The 19,766-nt window shown below is 35.4% G+C and overlaps 1 protein-coding gene across 1 annotated transcript; it reads left to right on the top strand.

The window, feature by feature from the left end:
• The first annotated feature begins 247 nt into the window (after nt 1-247).
• LOC121996398 lies at nt 248-19,505 on the top strand. The gene is made up of 8 exons (XM_042550360.1): nt 248-482; nt 774-1,898; nt 3,032-4,352; nt 4,598-4,877; nt 16,205-16,312; nt 16,391-16,669; nt 18,338-18,481; nt 18,973-19,505. Exons 2-8 carry the CDS (start codon nt 827-829, stop codon nt 19,159-19,161), a joined length of 3,393 nt encoding a protein of 1,130 aa, XP_042406294.1. The 5' UTR covers nt 248-482; nt 774-826; the 3' UTR covers nt 19,162-19,505.
• The last annotated feature ends 261 nt before the right edge of the window (nt 19,506-19,766 follow it).

Raw genomic sequence — 19,766 nt, 5'->3', positions numbered from 1 at the left:
GTCAATCTGAAATATTTCTATTGAGAAATTATTACTTAGCAATTTCGTCACATAGATTGCTTCTAAAAAAGGAATATTTTATTTATTTATTCCAACTAATTTTAATTTAAAGTTAAAAAAGGAATATATATATATATATATATATATATATATATATATATATATATATATATATATATATATATATATATATATATAGTAATTAGGAGCTATATAATTAGTAATTTTGGGATTTAATATGATGCTGCTGTTGTTGATCGATTAGTGCCAAACCCTCGCAGCAATGGATCGAATCGAATCAAATCGTCCCAAACGCCGTCCTTCCTCTGCCCCTCCTACCCCCTCCTCCTTTGCCCCTCTTCCTGATGCCGCCGGATTCCGCCGCCCGACTCCGCAGCAACTCCTGTCCTCCTAGGGGTGCCGCCGCTGGAACTCGCTGAGGCCCGCCCCTCTCCTCCTCGGTCCCTTTGTTGGCTTGATCCGTGAGTCTCTCCATTCCTACCCCTAGCTCCGCTCAAATATTCTCATTTTTATTTATATTGTCCCTCGGATCCCCCCCGGACGCTAGGGTTCGAATGAACGCTAGGGTTTGTTCGTACCTCCGATCCCGATGTGAACTGGCGAGGGATTCGCCAATTTTCTCGTATGAAGTTTTGTTCTTGGGAGCTAGGTATAGGGGTTTCTCTTGTTACGGTTATTTACATGTCATTGCTTGTGTAACAGAAGTGTTTATTTCGTGCAAAAAAAAAAAAATCATTGCTTTTAATTTGTAGGTTTGTCCGTATCTTATTTTTACATCCGTGCGGTGGGATCTTCCTTCTGGGAGATGGTGGACTCGGTGAATGTGGTGTTGGAGTTTCTGAGAAGGAATCAGTTCACGAATGCAGAAGCTGCTCTGCGAGGGGAGCTGAATGCACGGCCAGACTTGAATGGATTCCTTCAAAAGCATCTCGCTGAGGAGAAAGAAGAAGCAGGAAAAACAATTGGAGAAGTTGATAGTGTGAGGAAGCAAAGTATGAATAGCGTCGGAACTTCTAAAGAGTTCATTGTCAAGGAAATTGAAGTAGGAGCAACTGGTAACAGGTTCAGCAGCAAGAAATGTGTTGGTTTTGGTCAGGATAGGGATAGTAGCTCTGTAGATCTTTACCCTTGGAATTTTGGTTCTAATAGCAGTAATCCGAATTCATGTTTGAAAGACACTGGTGCCATTATCGACACCTTTACTGACCTCTTGTTATCAGAAGAGCCGAAGCACTGTCGTGATTCTTTTGTGGTAGAAAAGAGGGATCGTGCGGTTGGCACTGAACCTGAGCATGCTGAAAAGCCAACAAGTTCTTATGCTGGGAAAAGAGATAAAGATGACTTTGTTGGAATGAAGCCTGAGATCAACCAGTCTGGACTTCGCAAGGATATAAATGCTTATTCTCAAGACCATTTTGTTAACGACTTGTGGCTGAAAAATGGGGACTCTCTGAAGGAGGGATGCTCTGTGAAGACAGTTTTTCCCTTTCCAATGGACAATGCCTCATCCAGTTATGGCGGATCATTTAGCAAAAAAAAGGAGTTAAAACATATAGATAATAACAATGACGTTAGAGAATCAAAAAATGAACAGCGTGATGATATGAGAAGGTCATACATCTCTGGGAAGTCTCAAGAATGTGCTCAGCCAACAAGTTGCGAGAGATTTGATTTACCAGTTATTGGTGAAAATCACTGCGAAGAGCTACCTAGGCTGCCTCCTGTAAAACTTAAGTCCCAAGACAAATTAATCAATTCTAAGTTGGAGGATAAGGTCGATCAGCATGGATCAGCAACAGAGTTATCCAATGTTGATAATACTTTTATTATCGGATCATTCCTCGATGTTCCTATCGGGCAAGAGATCAACTCTTCAGGTATGTCATTGCTGAGTGTTCTATCTAGGTGTCATTATGTTTCTTCAACAAATAAGGGTACAAGAGAAAATATACAAAATTCGTTTTCTCATTCATTTATTAGGATCTACTTCCACTGCTAGATAGATGTACAATCTCTTGAGTTGGTGATGGTATGAAAAACATTACACTTAATTTGTTGTGTCTTAATGCAAAATTTGAGATTGGCACCATATGTATGTTATCATTATGTGATTGGATTTGGAATTTCCGCTCATATACCATTCTGACATTACAGTTTTACTGAATCATTTTTGTTCATCATATTGGCTGTTTTAGCTATTAAAATTACAAAATGAAAATTATAATGTGGAACTGAATGCAAAGACAAACATTCACTCTCCTTGTGGTAACACTAGTATGAATAATACCAGCATTCTGAAAGGAGAAGATGTCTGGTGCTGTATTTAGTAAAATTGTTAGTTCAGAACTATCAGAAAATAGTTTCTTTGATCAAAATGTGGTGCATTTGTAGAATTCAGTATAGTCAATTGTGCACTTATTACTTGTCTCTTTGGATGATTGGCCTCCTGAACTATAAATATCTGCCCTAAAATACCCAGAATTCACATTCATATTTTCTGATGCCAAAGGTTATTATCAAAATTGGTTGTTATGTTTTATAGTGTGCTTCTGAGTTCATGCTTGTTAGTCATGCAGTAGGCTCTAGACTCTTGCCCACCTTAATTTTTCTAGAGTGACTGTGCTACATTAATCACAGCTACTTATTTACAAATAGTTAAAATGACATGTTTTTGAGCTAGTTGTTCTACAACTTCCATTATCAAGAGGGAATTTGTAAAGCTTTTCAATCCATTTCTTTTTGTCAACTATTAGGAACCTCAAAGATGAACCTAATTCCGAATATTTTTGTAGATTCTGATTTTTTTTTGTTAATTGATATATTGGTTAAAGAGAATGATGTTGCTGAAACCTTATATCTTTGCTTAATTTTGTATAATCTTGGGGATTGAATTGGACAAGGCATCTTGATGCTATGAATCTAAACTGCATCTTCAATATTTGCTGTGTATCTTTGTGGTGTTCCAAATGCTGGAAACCACCGTTTTATAAAGTCTGAAATCTTACTACAGGTGGAAGGCGAACAATTGGAAGTAGTTGGCTCTCTGTAAGTCAAGGAATTGCTGAGGACACTTCTGATTTGGTATCTGGTTTTGCAACTATTGGTGATGAATCTATTGACTACCCAAATGAGTATTGGGATTCTGATGAATATGAAGATGATGATGATGTTGGCTATACGAGACAGCCAATTGAAGATGAAACTTGGTTTCTAGCACATGAAATTGATTATCCAAGCGACAATGAGAAAGGAATGGGTAATCATCAGAACCAGGCACCTAGAAAGGATGAAGATGATGATCGTTCTTTTGCTGAGGAAGATTCATACTTGTCGGGTGAACAATATTTTGAGACTAAAAATGTTGAACAAGTTGCTATTATGAAGGGACCAATGGGTCATAAGATGCTAGGAGTATATGGTGGAGCAGATGAAAATGATTTAATAGCTCACTATGATGGGCAATTAATGGATGCTGAAGAACTAAGTTTGATGCATTCAGAACCTGTTTGGAAAGGTTTTGTCACACAAAATAATGAACTAATGATGTTAGAGAATGACAAATTCCCTAACGAGGTTAGCCAAAGCCGTCGGGAGAGTTCACATATAGAAGATGACCAACATGGTTCAGTTAGATCAATAGGTGTGGGCATTAATAGTGATGCTGCTGATGTAGGCAGTGAAGTTCGTGACAGCTTGGTTGGGGAAAGTAGTGAAGGGGACCTAGAATTCTTTCCTCACCATGATGTCACTGCCAGAAGGTGTCCTCAAGGCAATACAATTGATATAAATTTGAGTAGGTCAAAGAAGGAAAAGATGAGGGGAAATAAACAGGATAATTACATTGTAGCATATGAAAAGGATATAAACCTGTCAGGAATGGGAGTTGATGGTGCTTTTTCCTTCCAGCCTCCTGTGAAATCTGGAAGTATGTTGGGGGCTGATTCTGGCAAAACATTATGTTTAGGCAAGCCAAGCGACGTGATCATTGATACAGTTGATGACTATGCAAATGGTCTAGTTACAGATGATATGCTTGCTACTTGGAGGAGAAAAAGTAGCGACTCTTCTCCTGTTAGGAGCTCCAGGGATGAGAGGACTTCTGGTGCTAGATCAAGGAATTCAAGTGCATCATCAACGCCAGACTGTTGTTATGATGAAACAGGCAATATCAGAAAAAGGGGCTGTGAAGCAAATGAGATAAGGGAAGAGGATCCTGGAGAAGCAGTAGAAGATGAAGAAGTAGCTGCATTGCAGGAGCAACTAAAACAAATAAAAGCTCAGGAGGATGAATTTGAAATATTCTATCTCAAAATAGTCCATAGGAAAAACAGGTAAGATACATTGGAGGAACAGGTATCATCAAATTATTTTTGTTTTTGCAATATTCTGTGTGAAGTCTAATATATTGCATGAACTTTGGTTTTCCTTTACATTTTTTTAAAAAGAAACACTAACTGCTTAACTAAATATACGACTTTAGAATTTCTCACCCTTCCTAAAATTTGGGTTTGTTTTTGTTACTTTTCACTTTTCTGTTCTAACTTTGAATTTTTTTTCACTTGATGTCATTTATCAGAACTGGCTTTGAAGAAGACAAAAATTTTCATGTGGTTCTAAATTCTGTCATTGCCGGACGATATCATGTTACTGAATACTTGGGTTCTGCTGCATTTAGCAAAGCAATTCAGGCTCATGACTTGCACACTGGCATGGATGTCTGTGTTAAAATTATCAAGAATAACAAAGATTTCTTTGATCAAAGCCTTGATGAAATAAAGCTTCTGAAATTTGTGAACAAGAATGATCCTGCTGATAAATATCATATTCTACGTCTCTATGATTATTTCTATTATAGGGTGAGCTATACTTACATTTTGATCATTTATTTTTAATTATTATTTCTGATTTTTAGTTTCATTTGTTCTCATTCAGTTTCATGATATGATACACAGACACACAATAAATGATTAATAAAGTTCAAAACATGACTTGACAATGATGATTGAAATAGTTCCTAGCTTATCAAGAAATGCTTGAATTCTTTGAAGAGAAACATGGCTTAGTAATGACTAGCTATAGTTATCTTACCTAGGAATGCTTGAACTGTTTGAAGAGAAGTTTTCAGTTGACAATGTCATCATGCCACTATTACCTGAAGAAATTTGTGGAAATTTCAGAGAACTGAATATTCATTAGACGAACCCACCAATGAGGTTATGACATGCCTCATTTTGTTATAAAGCTGGGAAATGTTAGTAGACTCAGTAGTTGTGATGATAATGCATCTCAAAGACAATATATCAGATGACAATTTTATTGAATAATTATCTCGTCAAATGGCAATTGGAATGTTCTGATTAGCATAGATGGCATCATGGCCTGTCAAGCCTCTGAAGAAGCCCAGCATGCATGTTAAACTACCTCACTTCTTATAGCAACCTTATGACTTATGAGAACCCAACTTGAAAATTTTACCATATCTTCTGAAGTTTAGAGACATCCCAACTTGGAACTTAAGTCTTGGATTAGGCGCCTAGCACCTCTATATCTCTTTGGAGAAAGACAAAAGATTACTTGTCAACCTGCACATCTGCCAAGTCTAGAATAATTCCTGCACTAACTCATCTTAAAGCCCATCCTCTAATTTGCCATCCCACTCTGCAAGGTTATTTTAACCTGAATAACGTGCTAGACATGCGTCTGAACTGACAGGTCCATATATGTGTTATAGCCTGACCAGATCATTAAGTATTTAATTGACAGCATATCTCGGCATCATAAGGATTTTTAGAATTTGCTTCATCTTTAGAGCCTTTATGCTATCAATTTGCTCCATCAGTGGCATTCCTTGTTGTCTGATGATCATCCAGCTGATTTATTCTTCATGGAGTTTCCCATTCGTGTAGGTATTTACTTGTTTGGTATCTTGTTAAGTTCTTTCATACTTCTTTTAAGCTGGCATCTCCATCAACAACATTCCATTTTGTTGGATGGTCATCCAGATGATTTATTCACCATAGAGTTTCTCGGAGATTCGATTAAGTATTTGCGTGTTTAGTATCCTGTTAAGTTCTTTCATGCTTCTTATTTTTAGCTGATATCTTGATTACTATCGATTAGGATACAACCTTGTTGTAACCACTTACTCAGTACCGTTACACAAGATGGTAAAGGTAGTACTCAAACATCAATATAATAAACTTATGATCCTAGATTCTGATATATTCTGTTGCTAGTTCGCATATGATTTGTCTGTTTGACTGCAAAATCCTTAGGGTTCATATCTTTTATGTGTAATCAAACTTGCTTGTCTTGGTTTCTTATATATATATTTAGTTGAAGAAGTTGTCATTTTTGCTCAAGTTTCAAAACATTAATGTCTTGTGAGATGTGTCAAAGTCAACCATTACAAATGTGATTGCCCTAATTGGATCAATATTAGTAAAGATTGATCCAATTCTTTGTGAGAAATTGAGCGTTTCATGAAGATTAACTTGAGAATTTTACTAAATCTTTAGACTTGAATAAATTAGATAGAAATAAGTTTGATTTCACCAGAAAATTGATAATATTTATTGAAATTTAGTCAAACTATGAGTCAAAATAGATGATTGATTGAAATTTGATCAAAATCAGGCTTGTTTTGCATTTCTGAAAATTGTACTAGTTAGTTGACTAGTTAATCAACAAAACCAAATATTTTAAAAAAAGAGTAAGTTGATGTATGAAATTCCCGCCAATGCGGGTCTCGGGGAAAGATCAAATCATATTGGATCTACTGTATGCAATCTTATCTTATATTTTTGCAACAGACTATTTTTGTGACTTCTTAAAGTCACATGGAAGCAACTTTACTATTGCGTTACCCTTCTACACAATTGAATATCAAATTGGCAAAAATCAAAAGGGTGCTCCTAATTATCAAAATCATTGAAAGGGCACTCCTATTTTTTTTTTTTAAAAAAAGTCAAAACAACGCCCTTTCATATTTCGTCACGAAAATACCCTTTATCTCACCGCTACTGTAGTAGCTATGATGTAGCTATTACAACATGTAGTAACTATGAAAAACTGTCACAATGTGTAAAAATAAACCAATTCAACTTGGTTAAAAAATATAAAAATATGCGACATGTAGTCAGGTTTCCGTAACACTCAAGATGCATACCCAACTTTCATATTTACCAAAACACGTAGATGTTTTCCATTATACCTGTCCTTTATTAGTAGTCAACTGCCTATAACTTTTCAATTGATTACTAAACTTTCTAACCATTATGTGCTAAACTTTCTAATGAGCTTATGACAAAATATCTCTAAGATGTGCCAATTTCAAAAACTCACAGCTCTTTATTTAGGCTATGAGATCCATATCCGAGAGGGCATGGTTGTACTCAAGATGATGTAAGGAGTGCAATGAACTTAGTTTGAAGTTCCTAATGCCATCAACGAGTTTTGACTAAAATTCGCTTTTGTCCTACAATGCCCAAAATTTTAAAATCTTGGCATGATCTAAACTAGAGGAGTCCTAGGAATTCTTTGGTGTTATTAGTGAGTAAGTATGATAGACGTAAGTCCTTTAATGAGCTTGTGCTAAATTGTTTAAGGTTGTGAAGATTTCAAAAATTCATATCTCTCAATCTAGGCTGTGGAATCTAGGTCTAAGGGCATGATTACACTCAAGATGATGTAAAGAGTGAAATGAACTTGGTTTGAAGTGTTTTTGAGATACCTAAGACCATCAACGAGTTTTAGCCAAAACTCGTTTATGACCCTACAATATCCAACATTTTAAAATCTTGACATGGTCTAACCAAAGGAGTCCTAGGAATCGTTTGGTGGTGTTGGTGAGAAAGTATGATAGACCTAGGCCCTTTAATGAGCTTGTGTCAAATTGTTTAAAGGTTGTGAAGATTTCAAAAGCCCATATCTCTAAATCTAGGTTGTGACCCCTCATGCCTTGCCACCTGTACTAATGACTAGTAGCCATCCGTGATTTACCCTCTCCGTGTTGGCCTAGGGATGGGTTAGCTGGGGTGCTGGGGGCGAGCGAATGACCTTTTTTCCCACATGGTTACACTCAGAACGCTCTCAAGAATGTAACAGTCATGGTTTGAAGTGATTCTAAGGTTCCTAAGGTCATTAGTGAGTTTTTGGTCAAAACTCATTGATCAAAATTTTGGCATGGTTTGAACCAAGGGAGTCCTAGGAACCTTTGGTGGTGTTGGTGAGTAAATATGACAAGCCTAGGCCTTTTGATGAGCTCGTGACAAATTTTCTTAAGATTGTGAAGATTTTTAAATCCCATATTTCTCAATTTAATTTGTGGAATCTAAGTTTGATGGCATGGTTATACTCAGGAGGCTCCAAAGAGTGTAATGGTCATGATTTGAAGTGATTTTGAGGTTCCTAATGCCATCACTGAGTTTTTGGTCAAAATTGATTGTCCTGAATTTTGAAATCTTGACATGGTCTAAACCAAGGGAGTGTCCTAGGAATCCTTTGGTGGTGTTGATGAGTAAATATGACAAGATTAGGCCCTTTAGTGAGCTTGTGCCAAATAATCTCAAGGTTGTGAATATTTCAAAAATCCACAACTCTCAATTTAGACTATGGAATCCAAGTCTAGGCATCGGTACACTCCGGAGGCTCATAGGAGTGCAATGATCCTAGTTTGAAGTGATTTTGTGGTTCCCAAGTTCATCAACTAGTCTTGGTCAAAACTCATTGATAACTCTAGTGCCTAGAATTTCAAAATCTTGACATGATTTGAACTAGGAGAGTCCTAAGAACCTTTTGGTGGTGTTGGTGAGTAAATATAATAGGCCTATGCTCTTTAATCAACTTGTAACAAATTGTTTTAAGGTTGTAAAGATTTCAAAAATTCATAGTTCTTAATCTAGGCTGTGAAATCTAGATTTGAGGGCATGATTACACTCAGAATCACTTCAAAATAAATTCATTGCTCTCCTTACATCATCCTGAGTGTAACCATGGCCTCATATATGGATTTCATAACCTAAATAAAGAGCTGTGAGATTTTGAAATTGACATAGCTTTGAGATGTTTTGTCACGAGCTTATTAGAAAGTTTAGCATATAATGGGTAAAAAGTTTGACAGTCTATTATGAGTTATGGGCAATCAACCCTTAATAAAGGAGGATTACAATGGGAAACAACTACATGTTTTGGTAAATATGAAAGTTGGGTACGTATTTTGGTTGGGTACGCATTTTTGTATTACGGAAACCTAACTATGCAGTTTAGTAAATTATCGAAAAATATATACAGAATATTTTTATATAAAAAATAATTTACCAACTTGATCAAGATTGATTAAATTTAATCTAAATCGCTTCAACATCTTCAAATGATTGTAATATTGTTAAAACATTGTAACAATCAACTAATGGTTGCTACAACACTATAGCAACCATTAATTGGTTATACTGGTGTAGCAGCCATTTAATGGCTACTACAACAATATTATGATAATTTTAACTTTGTTGAAGCGATTTGGATTAAGTTAAAATAATTTTGACCAAGTTAGTAATTTTTTTTGATATATAAATGTTTATGTATAAATTTTTTAACTGAGTTAAAGTATTTTTTTTGACTAACTGCTACAACAACATTGGAAAAATAGTATTTTCAATATAAGAAATATGGTGTGCGCCCATTTGATTTGATTTTTTATTTTTTTTTGAAAAAGGGGTGCCCTTTTGATAATTCTGATAATTAGGGGCATCCTTCAAATCCAATCTCATTTGATCAATGAAAAAGTTTCCGATTGTTTTGCAACGATTCTGTTGGGAGAAACTAAGATCTGATTGAGTCACTACATTATCCATAGTTTTTAAAAACACAAGAATTATGAAAATTTTTGCCAATTTATTGATTTCAGCTTATCCTGAATTAAATCCTAATGAATTCGTATGAGGAGAATATAAAGTCTCCTTCACTTGCTTAAATCTAATCTTGAACCACTTAACCTAACTACAGATTGTCTTCTTACAATAAGCATAAGGACCTCTCATTTAATTTTGTCGTCCCATGCGATTTGCTACTCACTTGACATGATTCTGTACTGTTAGACACAATATATGTTAGTGTGAATATAATAATTTATTATCTGCCATTAATCTAATTTGATTAATTCTGTTATTTAATTATAGTGTATCATTAGTATTTTGGTATTTAACAATGGCTAGGTTGTCACTTGTATGTAATAGGCCTGCCATTCAGGTACCTCGTCATGCAATTAAGGTAGCAATTGGGAATCTAACAATACTTTCGAGGATGTGACTAGAATTAATAGAAGTTATGGTTAGAAGAAAAACAAACATAATATGATTGCAAGAAACATGTCAAGATACATAGAATGAAATGCTCTCTTTACTTTTTTCGTTGTGCACAATAATGAGTATATATACATTGTACATTAATTATGTATAGATACCAAAAAATAGAAAAGAATACAACAACAACAACAACAGCCAAGCTTTTTCCCACTAGGTGGGGTCGGCTGTATGAATCCTTTTACGCCATTGAGCTCTATCTCCTATTATATTATCATTTATATTTAAATAAATTTTATCTTGTTTTATTATTGCTAACCAAGTCTTTTTTGGTCTTCCTCCTCCTCGTTTGATATGCATGTGTATCATAATTTCACATCGTTTAACTGGAGCATTTATTGGTCGTCTAAGTACATGTTCGTACCATCTTAAACGCGTCTCTCGGAGTTTTTCCTCAATAGATGCAACTCCGACTTTCTCTCTAATGCTCTCATTTCTTATTCTGTCCATCTTCGTATGCCCACACATCTACCTTAACATCCTCATCTCTGCAACTCCCATCTTCTGCTCATGTGCTCGAGTCATAGCCTAACATTCAGTTCCATATAACATAGCAGGTTTAACTGTTATTTTATAGAACTTACCTTTAAGTTTAAGAGGTATTTTACGGTCACATAAAACACTCGACGCTCCCCTCCATTTCACCCATCCTGTTTGTATTCTATGTAAGACATCTCTCTCAATTCCTCCATCATTTTATAAAAATGATTTTAAATATTTAAATCTCTCAGTTCCGGGTAACTCGTCCTCTCCTATCATAACAATTGTTTCATTACTTCTAATATTGCTAAACTTAAATTCCATATATTCTGTCTTTAATTTACTAAGCTTAAAACCTTTCCCTTCTAGTGTTTCCCTCCAAGATTCTAGCTTAGCATTTACTCCTTCACGTGTCTTATCTACCAAAATAATATCATCTGCAAACAACATGCACCACGGTACTGTGTCTTGAATGTGCGCAGTGAGTTCGTCCATAATTAGTGAAAAAAGATAGGGACTTAGAGCTGATCCTTGATGTAACCTTATCTTTATTGGAAATACTTCAGTTACTCTGCCTGAAGTCTTTACTCCGGTCGTTACATCCTCATACATATCCTTAATTAGTTCAATATATGTTACGCTAACACCTCTCTTTTCTAAAATTCTCCATATAATTTCTCTTGGGACTCTATCATAAGCTTTTTCTAAGTCAATGAATACCATGTGTAGATCTTGTTTTTGCTCCCGATATTTTTCAATTAATTGTCTAAGAAGATGTATAGTTTCTATTGTCGACCTTCCAGGCATGAACCCAAATTGATTTTCTGTCACTGTGGTCTCCTTAATCTTTTTTCTATTATTTTTTCCCAAAGTTTCATAGTATGACTCATTAGTTTAATACCCCTATAGTTTGCACAATTTTGTATGTCTCCCTTGTTCTTATATAAGGGAACTAGAGCACTTATCCTCCATTGATCAGGCGTTTTTTTCGTTTTCAATATCATGTTAAATAATTTTGTAAGTCATTCAATACCTTGTTTACCAAAGTACTTCCATAGAATATCATCTGGTCCAACGACTTTTCCATTGTGCATCTCATTTAAAATTTATTTTACTTCTGAAGTTTGAATTCTACGATGAAAATTAAAATTTCTATGCTCATTTGATCTAATTAAATTACCTAAGTTAAGTTGGTCACCTAAACCTTCATTAAAAAGTTGATGAAAATACCTCTTCCACCGCTCTTTTATTTCTCTATTGTTTACTAATATCCTATTGTATTCATCTTTAATACATTTTATTTGGCTAAGATATCTTATTTTCCTTTCTCTCACTTTAGCTATTCTATAAATGTTTCTTTCCCCTTCTTTTGTATCCAATTTTTGATATAATCGTTCAAAAATTTCATTTTTTTGCTTCACTTACTTCTTTCTTAACTTCTTTCTTGGCTATTGTATATTTTTTTAAGTTTTCCTCGTTCTTACAAATATATAATTCTTTATAAGTTATTCGTTTTTTCCTTTACTTTTTCTTGTACTTTCTCATTCCACCATTAAGATTCTTTATTTAGTGGTGCATGTCCCTTTGACTCACCGAGTATACTCTTAACTACTATTTTCAACTGTGATACCATCTTATCCCATGTTGTATTAGAGTCATCGTATATTTCACCTAATGCTTGTACTTCTACCTTCTCCTTAAATATATTTTGCTTCCCATCTTTTAACTTCCACCACTTAATTCTAGGAATTATATATATTTTCTTTCTATTGATACTATGTTGGAGGCGTATATCCTACACTACTACCCTATGTTGGGTAGTTAAGCTTTCTCCAGAGATGACTTTGCAATCTTTACAAATCTTTCTATCCTTCTTCCTAACCATAAGAAAGTCAATTTGCGATTTATTATTCACACTTTTGAATGTGACTAAGTGTTCTCTTTTCTTAAAAAACGTATTAGCTAATATAAGGTCATATGTTATCGCAAATTCTAATATAGTTTTTCCTTCCTCATTCCTCGTTCTAAACCCATAACTCCCATGTACTCTCTCATATTCCTCATTTTTCACTCCGACATGCCCATTTAGATCACCTCCTATTAAAATCATTTCATTTGGTGAAATATTTTGTAATATTTTATCTAAGTCCTCCCAAAACTTTGATTTAGTAACTTCATCAAATCCTACTTGTGGTGCATATACGCTAATTATGTTCATAGTTTCTTTCGCCACTATTATCTTAAGGTCTATAATTCTATCCTCTTTTCTAACTATTCCTACAACTTCATCCTTTAACAAACTATCTACAATAATAATCACTCCGATTCTCCTCAGCTCGAATCTATGCAATAACCTCATTCAGTGAAGGGACATCTTCCTTGCCAAGAATTTGAATCCAGACTCATCAAATTCGGCATTTAGGCTAACAAAAAAAATCATACACCGATCTTTCTCAATAAATTTCTTTAAGATCACTACATCCTTAGGGCACTTTCTCTCAAGGACCCGATAATGATTGAGTTCTTGCTATAGATTTTGCAACATATTTGCATATTTTGTCATTATCGTTTTGTTGCTTTGTTTCGTAATGATACTCTTTACTTTGACTTCATATACACGGACAACATTTTTGGCCTTTGAGTATATTTGGTGAAGGGTGTCCCAGATATCTTTTGTATAGGTGAGAAACATACACGTATCATTAATTTATTTATGATGTCATTGAACTCCATAACCAAGACATAATCATGGAGTCCTCTTCATCCCAAGCATCAAAATCCAGATCATCTTGTTTTGGTCATGTGCTGAAAAGATGTCGAATTTTCCCTTTGCATTTTAGGTAGGTACGGACCAACTGAGACCATTTCAAGTAGTTTTGTCCATTGAGTCGGTAAGAGTTGTGGATATTTTGCAATTCACTAGTAGGAAGATGGGTGCTTATCGCTCCTTCATCAGATTGAGGAGGGTTGTTTGTTACTGCAGTCTTAGACATCACAAATATGAAAACAATACTAGTTATGAAGGCCGACACAACGAGAAGAAAAAGGATATCGACAATGAAGGCCAATAATAAATCGACAATGAAAGCTAAGAGTGGACAAAAACTTGGCCATGAAGATCGAAAAAAGAAAATTTCATAGGCACAAACTCCTAGAACTCTGATACTAAATTCTCTCTTTTTTCATTATGCACAATAATGAGTATATATACATTGTACATTGATTATGCATAGAAACCAAAAAGATATAAAAGAATAAATTCTAAAATATTTTATTTCTAAACTAGATTCCAGTATCAAGGGATTTTCATGATCAACTATCCTAAAATAGTTGCCAATTTTCCAAGAAAATGGAATGCATTAAAAGAAAAGGCTAGAGAAGAAGGTAAGATATATATTTTAAAATCAAATATAATAGATAAGTTATAAACAAAATTGAAGAAGCTGGCAAAGTTAAGAGCTACGGAGATAGAATCATTGCGCTGAACTTGATTTTTGGAAATGAGATATCAAACCTTGTAAGTGCTTATGCACCTCAAGAAGGATTGAATGATCAAATCATTAGGAATTTTTGAAGAGCCTAGATGGAATTATATAAGATATGCCTATACTGAAATACTTATATTTGCAGGTGATTTAAGTGGGCATGTAGGGAGTCTCTGGGAATATAAAAGTATACATGGAGGTTTTGTATGGGGAAAGAAACAAGGGAGTACTATGATTTTGGATTTGGCTATATTGAGCTTATAATTGTTAATGGAGGTTTTGTTTGGGGAAAGAAACAAAGGAGTAGTATGATTTTTGGATTTTGCTATGTTCATCTTATAATTGTTAATACTTCAAGGTATATGAAAAGGACGAACATTTGGTTGTTTATTAATCCCTCCAGTTTGTTAATCATGCCTAAACACATACAAATTTCACACTGTTGGTGGTTTAGCTATGGTTCTTCAGACTTCAGAACATCTAGTATTTGCTTTCAATATAAACATGCTATTTTGACAATAAGCTTCCTCATACAACCAAAAAAACAGACTTATCACTTCATTTTGATTGGTATCTGCTACTATTTTTCTCTATTTTAATGTGTATCTTGTATAATTGCAAAACTTGACAATTGGATTATTGGCAAGAAGCAAAAGTGTGAAGGATGCTTTTGTCCAGAATTGCCTTGTTAGTTAGTGGGCATTCATGTTGATCACAATGCTCTTTTATGCCTAAAGATCTTGTTTTGGTCCTTCACGGGCATTCTTCTAAGGTATTTCTGATGAATGGTGAAATCTGATCGTCAGCGTTGTATATCTTCATCCTGATTTCTAATCTTGGATTCTGGTGCCTTGTGAGGATTAGCACAACATTGTTAAATCAAAATTGCAATTATGTATTGCTTGAAGTGCTTATATTTGTTTTCTCTGAAACAGATTGGCAGATCTTTTGTCTTGATTAATTTTTTCCAAAGATAGAAGAAGTATCTTGATTTATTTTTTCCCAAGAAGATAAGAAACAAATTTTCACTGATTTTTAAGAAAGAAACAAGAAAAGAAATTCCAGATAGCTTAGATTTATTGGTTCATAAATAAAAATGATTTGTTAGTTACACATATAGACACAGAAAATGGAAATTAGAAATAAACATGCTCATGGTTGAAAGATTGATCGTTATAAACCAGAAGAAAATTCATTTTATATGCATATCTGATATCTTTTTAGATCTAAATGTAGTTCAACAAGAAACAATTTCAGTTTTGTAACACTAATTTTTTTTTGCCTATGAAAAAAAAGAAGAAAAACATGAAGAAAGATAGAATAAATTTCGAAAGTACTACTGTTTATGGATCTAATCACAAGGATGAGAACATGCATTCAACTTTTCTATGTGAATGTGCATGTCAGGATGTTACAAAGTATGTATTGCACATACTTCATTTTAGAGGGCAACCTGGGATAAAACACCTTCAATAACTTAAAATTCTCAGTCAATCAACTTAAGCTCAGAATTTATACACCGTTACCTGTCGTAATTGATCCCCGTTGCTAATATCAGAATACATAATGCCATTACTAGTAAATTAAGCACTGGTATCAATCAGAATGCCATTTTTTCTCTTCAACTTCTGATAAGAATCAGGAAGTTATTAAAATGGAAATTAGCCTAAGGGGGACAATTTCAGACAATAATTTTGGACTCTGAACTCATTATAATTCTTATAAGTTCTGACCCTGTAAAATGTGTACTGTACATTTCTGTTTTTTGGATTATATTGAAGTTTGGTATTCTTTGACAATTCCTATGCCTAGAACTTAAAATATTGTTTGATATTGTTGATTGATAATATTGACCTGTAGGAACACTTGTTGATAGTTTGTGAACTTCTCAAAGCAAATTTATATGAATTTCATAAGTTCAATAGGGAATCTGGAGGCGAGGTTTATTTCACAATGCCAAGGCTACAGGTTAAATGCTGCAAGCCCATTGCCCATGCTTGTGATTTTAATGTATCTCCAACTTATAATTTCCATGACATCTTGCAGTCCATTACCATTCAATGTCTAGAGGCACTTCAGTTTCTGCATGGACTTGGTCTTATTCATTGTGATTTGAAGCCTGAGAACATATTGGTGAAGAGCTACAGTAGGTGTGAAGTTAAGGTCATCGACCTTGGCAGTAGTTGTTTTGAAACAGATCATTTATGCTCGTATGTACAGTCACGATCTTATCGTGCACCTGAAGTTATTTTAGGTCTCTCATATGATAAAAAGATAGACATATGGTCCCTTGGATGCATCTTGGCGGAACTTTGCACTGGAAATGTAAGTTCCAAATTGTATATAGCATTTGTTTCCTTCAAGATTTTTATTCATTCAATCAATTTTGTAATTGAGTTGTCTATTTTCAGGTTCATAATCGCTTTACCTATTTTCCTTGAAGAGATTTGATTGCAGTGAACCCTTTTCCTTATTGTGGTACTAATGTTTTTTAGCTTAAGTTGTGTTTCTTTATTTACTTGGGGATGGAGAAAGAGGAAAAAGAAAATAGTAGGGAAGCTCTAATTTGTTGATTCCTTGGAGGGAAGCTTAGAATAAGAAATTGGAGGTAAAAAGAGTAGCCTTAGCCTCATTTTGATTTTGTCCAAGTTTAGTTTATGAAAATTTTGGAAGATGATATCAAAGCCCTTCTACCTCCTTGTGCAACATATCTTTCCTCTTTAGGCAGTTCCGAATTGATTTATGGTACCTGTCTCATTGATGATGAGATATTCATTGTTGGGATCTTGTTGATGAGATTTACAAGACCCTAGTGGCTGCAAAACCCGTTGCTTTTGTCATGAGTGGATGGAGATCTAACTGTCACTAATAGAAACACTTACAAGCTTTGGAGCATCCACGTGTCAATGAGAGGAATACAAGTTGTTGGATGGATGTAGCAGAAATGAAGTTTAAAATGTAGCAGAAATCAAGTTTGAGTGAGTTAGGCATCAGAGCAGTTCTGTCGGCCATCTTAAAAAATGTATATCCGCTACATTAACGACCCTCCTAGTGCCGGCCCCACGGAGGTGGGGTAAACCCCAGGTCGTCAGTTCTTAAGAATCGACCCCTAGCCATTACGCCAGAGATGCCATGCGCCCACCCTGGGGCTTCTGTTGGTCATCTCAATTGCAGCAAAAGGCGAAGCCCTCGCCCCCAGGGCCCCCACCGACCGGACCCACGGCCATCGTGAGGGAGGTAAATCGTAGCACCCGAGCTAGTATGGGACGGACCGGGTGGGATACAGGGATAGGGGATTTATTCCCCTGCTGCCACTGAGTTTCGACCCGGCGGCCTCATTGCAGCAACTCCCACCCCATACCGTCTCGGATGACCCACGGGTCTTCTGTTGGTCATCTCAAGCTTAAGAGGATGGTGGTTAGAGGTAGAAGATATATTGCCTTTTTTTCCCTTTCTTTTTTCCCATCTTTCTAAAGAAACACAACAAAAGGAATCGCAGGCACAAAAGGATATATTTACTCTCCCTTCATTCTCCATCTATGCCTCTCTTCCCTTCTCTCCCATTCTCTCACTCAAAGAAAACACAACCTAAGGTTAGGCTAGCCTTTAAACATCTATCTTGAATTTGCACAGCTCGTATATAATAATATTAAACTTATTGTTGGACCGAGTTTATTGCAATGATGTGCTTTGTCATACTTTACATTTGTGCATGTTATGTAATTCTTTTTGAAGGATTACTTTTTACGCTTTTCATAAATTTGCTGCTGTCATACTGAGTTGCTTCAGATAAAACATGTCGACAAGTTAAAGACCTTTTTCTATCTTCTCTATTTTGCTTCCGCCTATTATATTTCATTGACTCTTCAACGACTAGATTAAACAGACCAGTCTCTTCTTTCTTGATTTACCAATTCATAATAGTAATGCTCTTTGGTTTTGCCACCTTAAGGTTCTTTTTGTTTAGTAACTATTGAATCCCCACATCCGCAGGTTCTCTTCCAAAATGACTCTTCTGCAACATTACTAGCACGTGTCATTGGAATCATTGGTCCCATTGATCAAGGGATGCTTGCGAAGGGACATGATACATACAAGTATTTTACAAAGAACCACATGCTATATGAGAGGAACCAGGTTTGAGATCTTTGATAGCTGTTTTTTTTAACCGATAACTGCTCTACAGTCTGGTGATTTTATCTAGTGCATTGACTTTCTATATGAACTGGTAATGATGCATTCTAACTTGAAAAATCAAAATAGAAAATGTGAATGTTTACTCATAATTTGAATATCCATAAAGATTCAAGGACCATAGAGTTCTTGTATGACTAGATCATCTTCTCACCAGATCGTTGCAATATAGAACCAATAATGATGCATGCTTTCAGCAATTGATCATCCGCAATTAACAGATTCTTGCTGATGTTTTTACAGCTGCCATTCAATATTAGCCTTGGAAAGATTCATCCCATTGTGTCCTTTATTTAATATCATTGTACATTCAATTAGATGTCACTATGTTATATTAATGTTGCCACCTTAGCTTGTGCCCTGTCTGATGCCATGCCTTCATGGAAGAGAAGTATTCCTTGAAAAAGTGAACTTGACTACATTTTTCCTGCCAGGAAACCAATCGGCTGGAATATTTGATTCCAAAGAAAACATCACTACGTCACCGACTGCCAATGGGTGATCAAGGTTTCATTGATTTTATTGCACATCTTCTCGAAGTGAACCCAAAGAAGCGACCAAGCGCTTTGGAGGCACTCAAACATCCATGGCTTTTCTATCCGTATGAACCAATATCATCTTGAGTTGTTCGTAGAGAAAACTCTGTCATCAGCTAATGCACAGAAATGGTATCAGACCAGTAGTATTTAAAACAGCTTCACGATCCCAGAGTACCTGGATAAAGCTTCGGTGGATTCAAGCTTGAAATCTCATTCCAATATTCCATCATCTTGCCTGTTAGTTTCTCTTGTGACAGTAGGATCCATCGTCCGCTCTTTGTGATCGATCAAGCCCTGTTGTAATCTTACTCCTTTCATGATGTCTTAAAAGATGAAGTCAGAATGTAGAGTGATGGCTTTTGTCCATGTTCTGTTGTATATGATGTGATTATTATCGAGGCCTAGAAATGTTGGCAAGTTTTTACTTACATTCTGCGAAGGTTTGTGCAAAAGGGCACAGGGGTATCATATTTTCTCGTCAGGTAACCACAATTTCTAACTGTATAATATATTTTATCTATGTTTTTGCTTGCTTCTCGGTTTGGATCTGCAGACTATTTCATCATTCTGTACTTGTGGTAAATCTTATGAGAACCATTTGTGAAAGAAATAGAACCTTGATGAAGGGAGTTTGCACGGAGCTTTTCTACGAAAGCTCCACACGCTGATGAAACGAAGTCGCAAGAAGT

Source organism: Zingiber officinale, chromosome 6A, assembly GCF_018446385.1.
Source record: "Zingiber officinale cultivar Zhangliang chromosome 6A, Zo_v1.1, whole genome shotgun sequence".
NCBI classification, from domain to species: Eukaryota; Viridiplantae; Streptophyta; class Magnoliopsida; order Zingiberales; family Zingiberaceae; genus Zingiber; species Zingiber officinale.
This window is presented reverse-complemented; position numbering and strand designations above follow the sequence as displayed.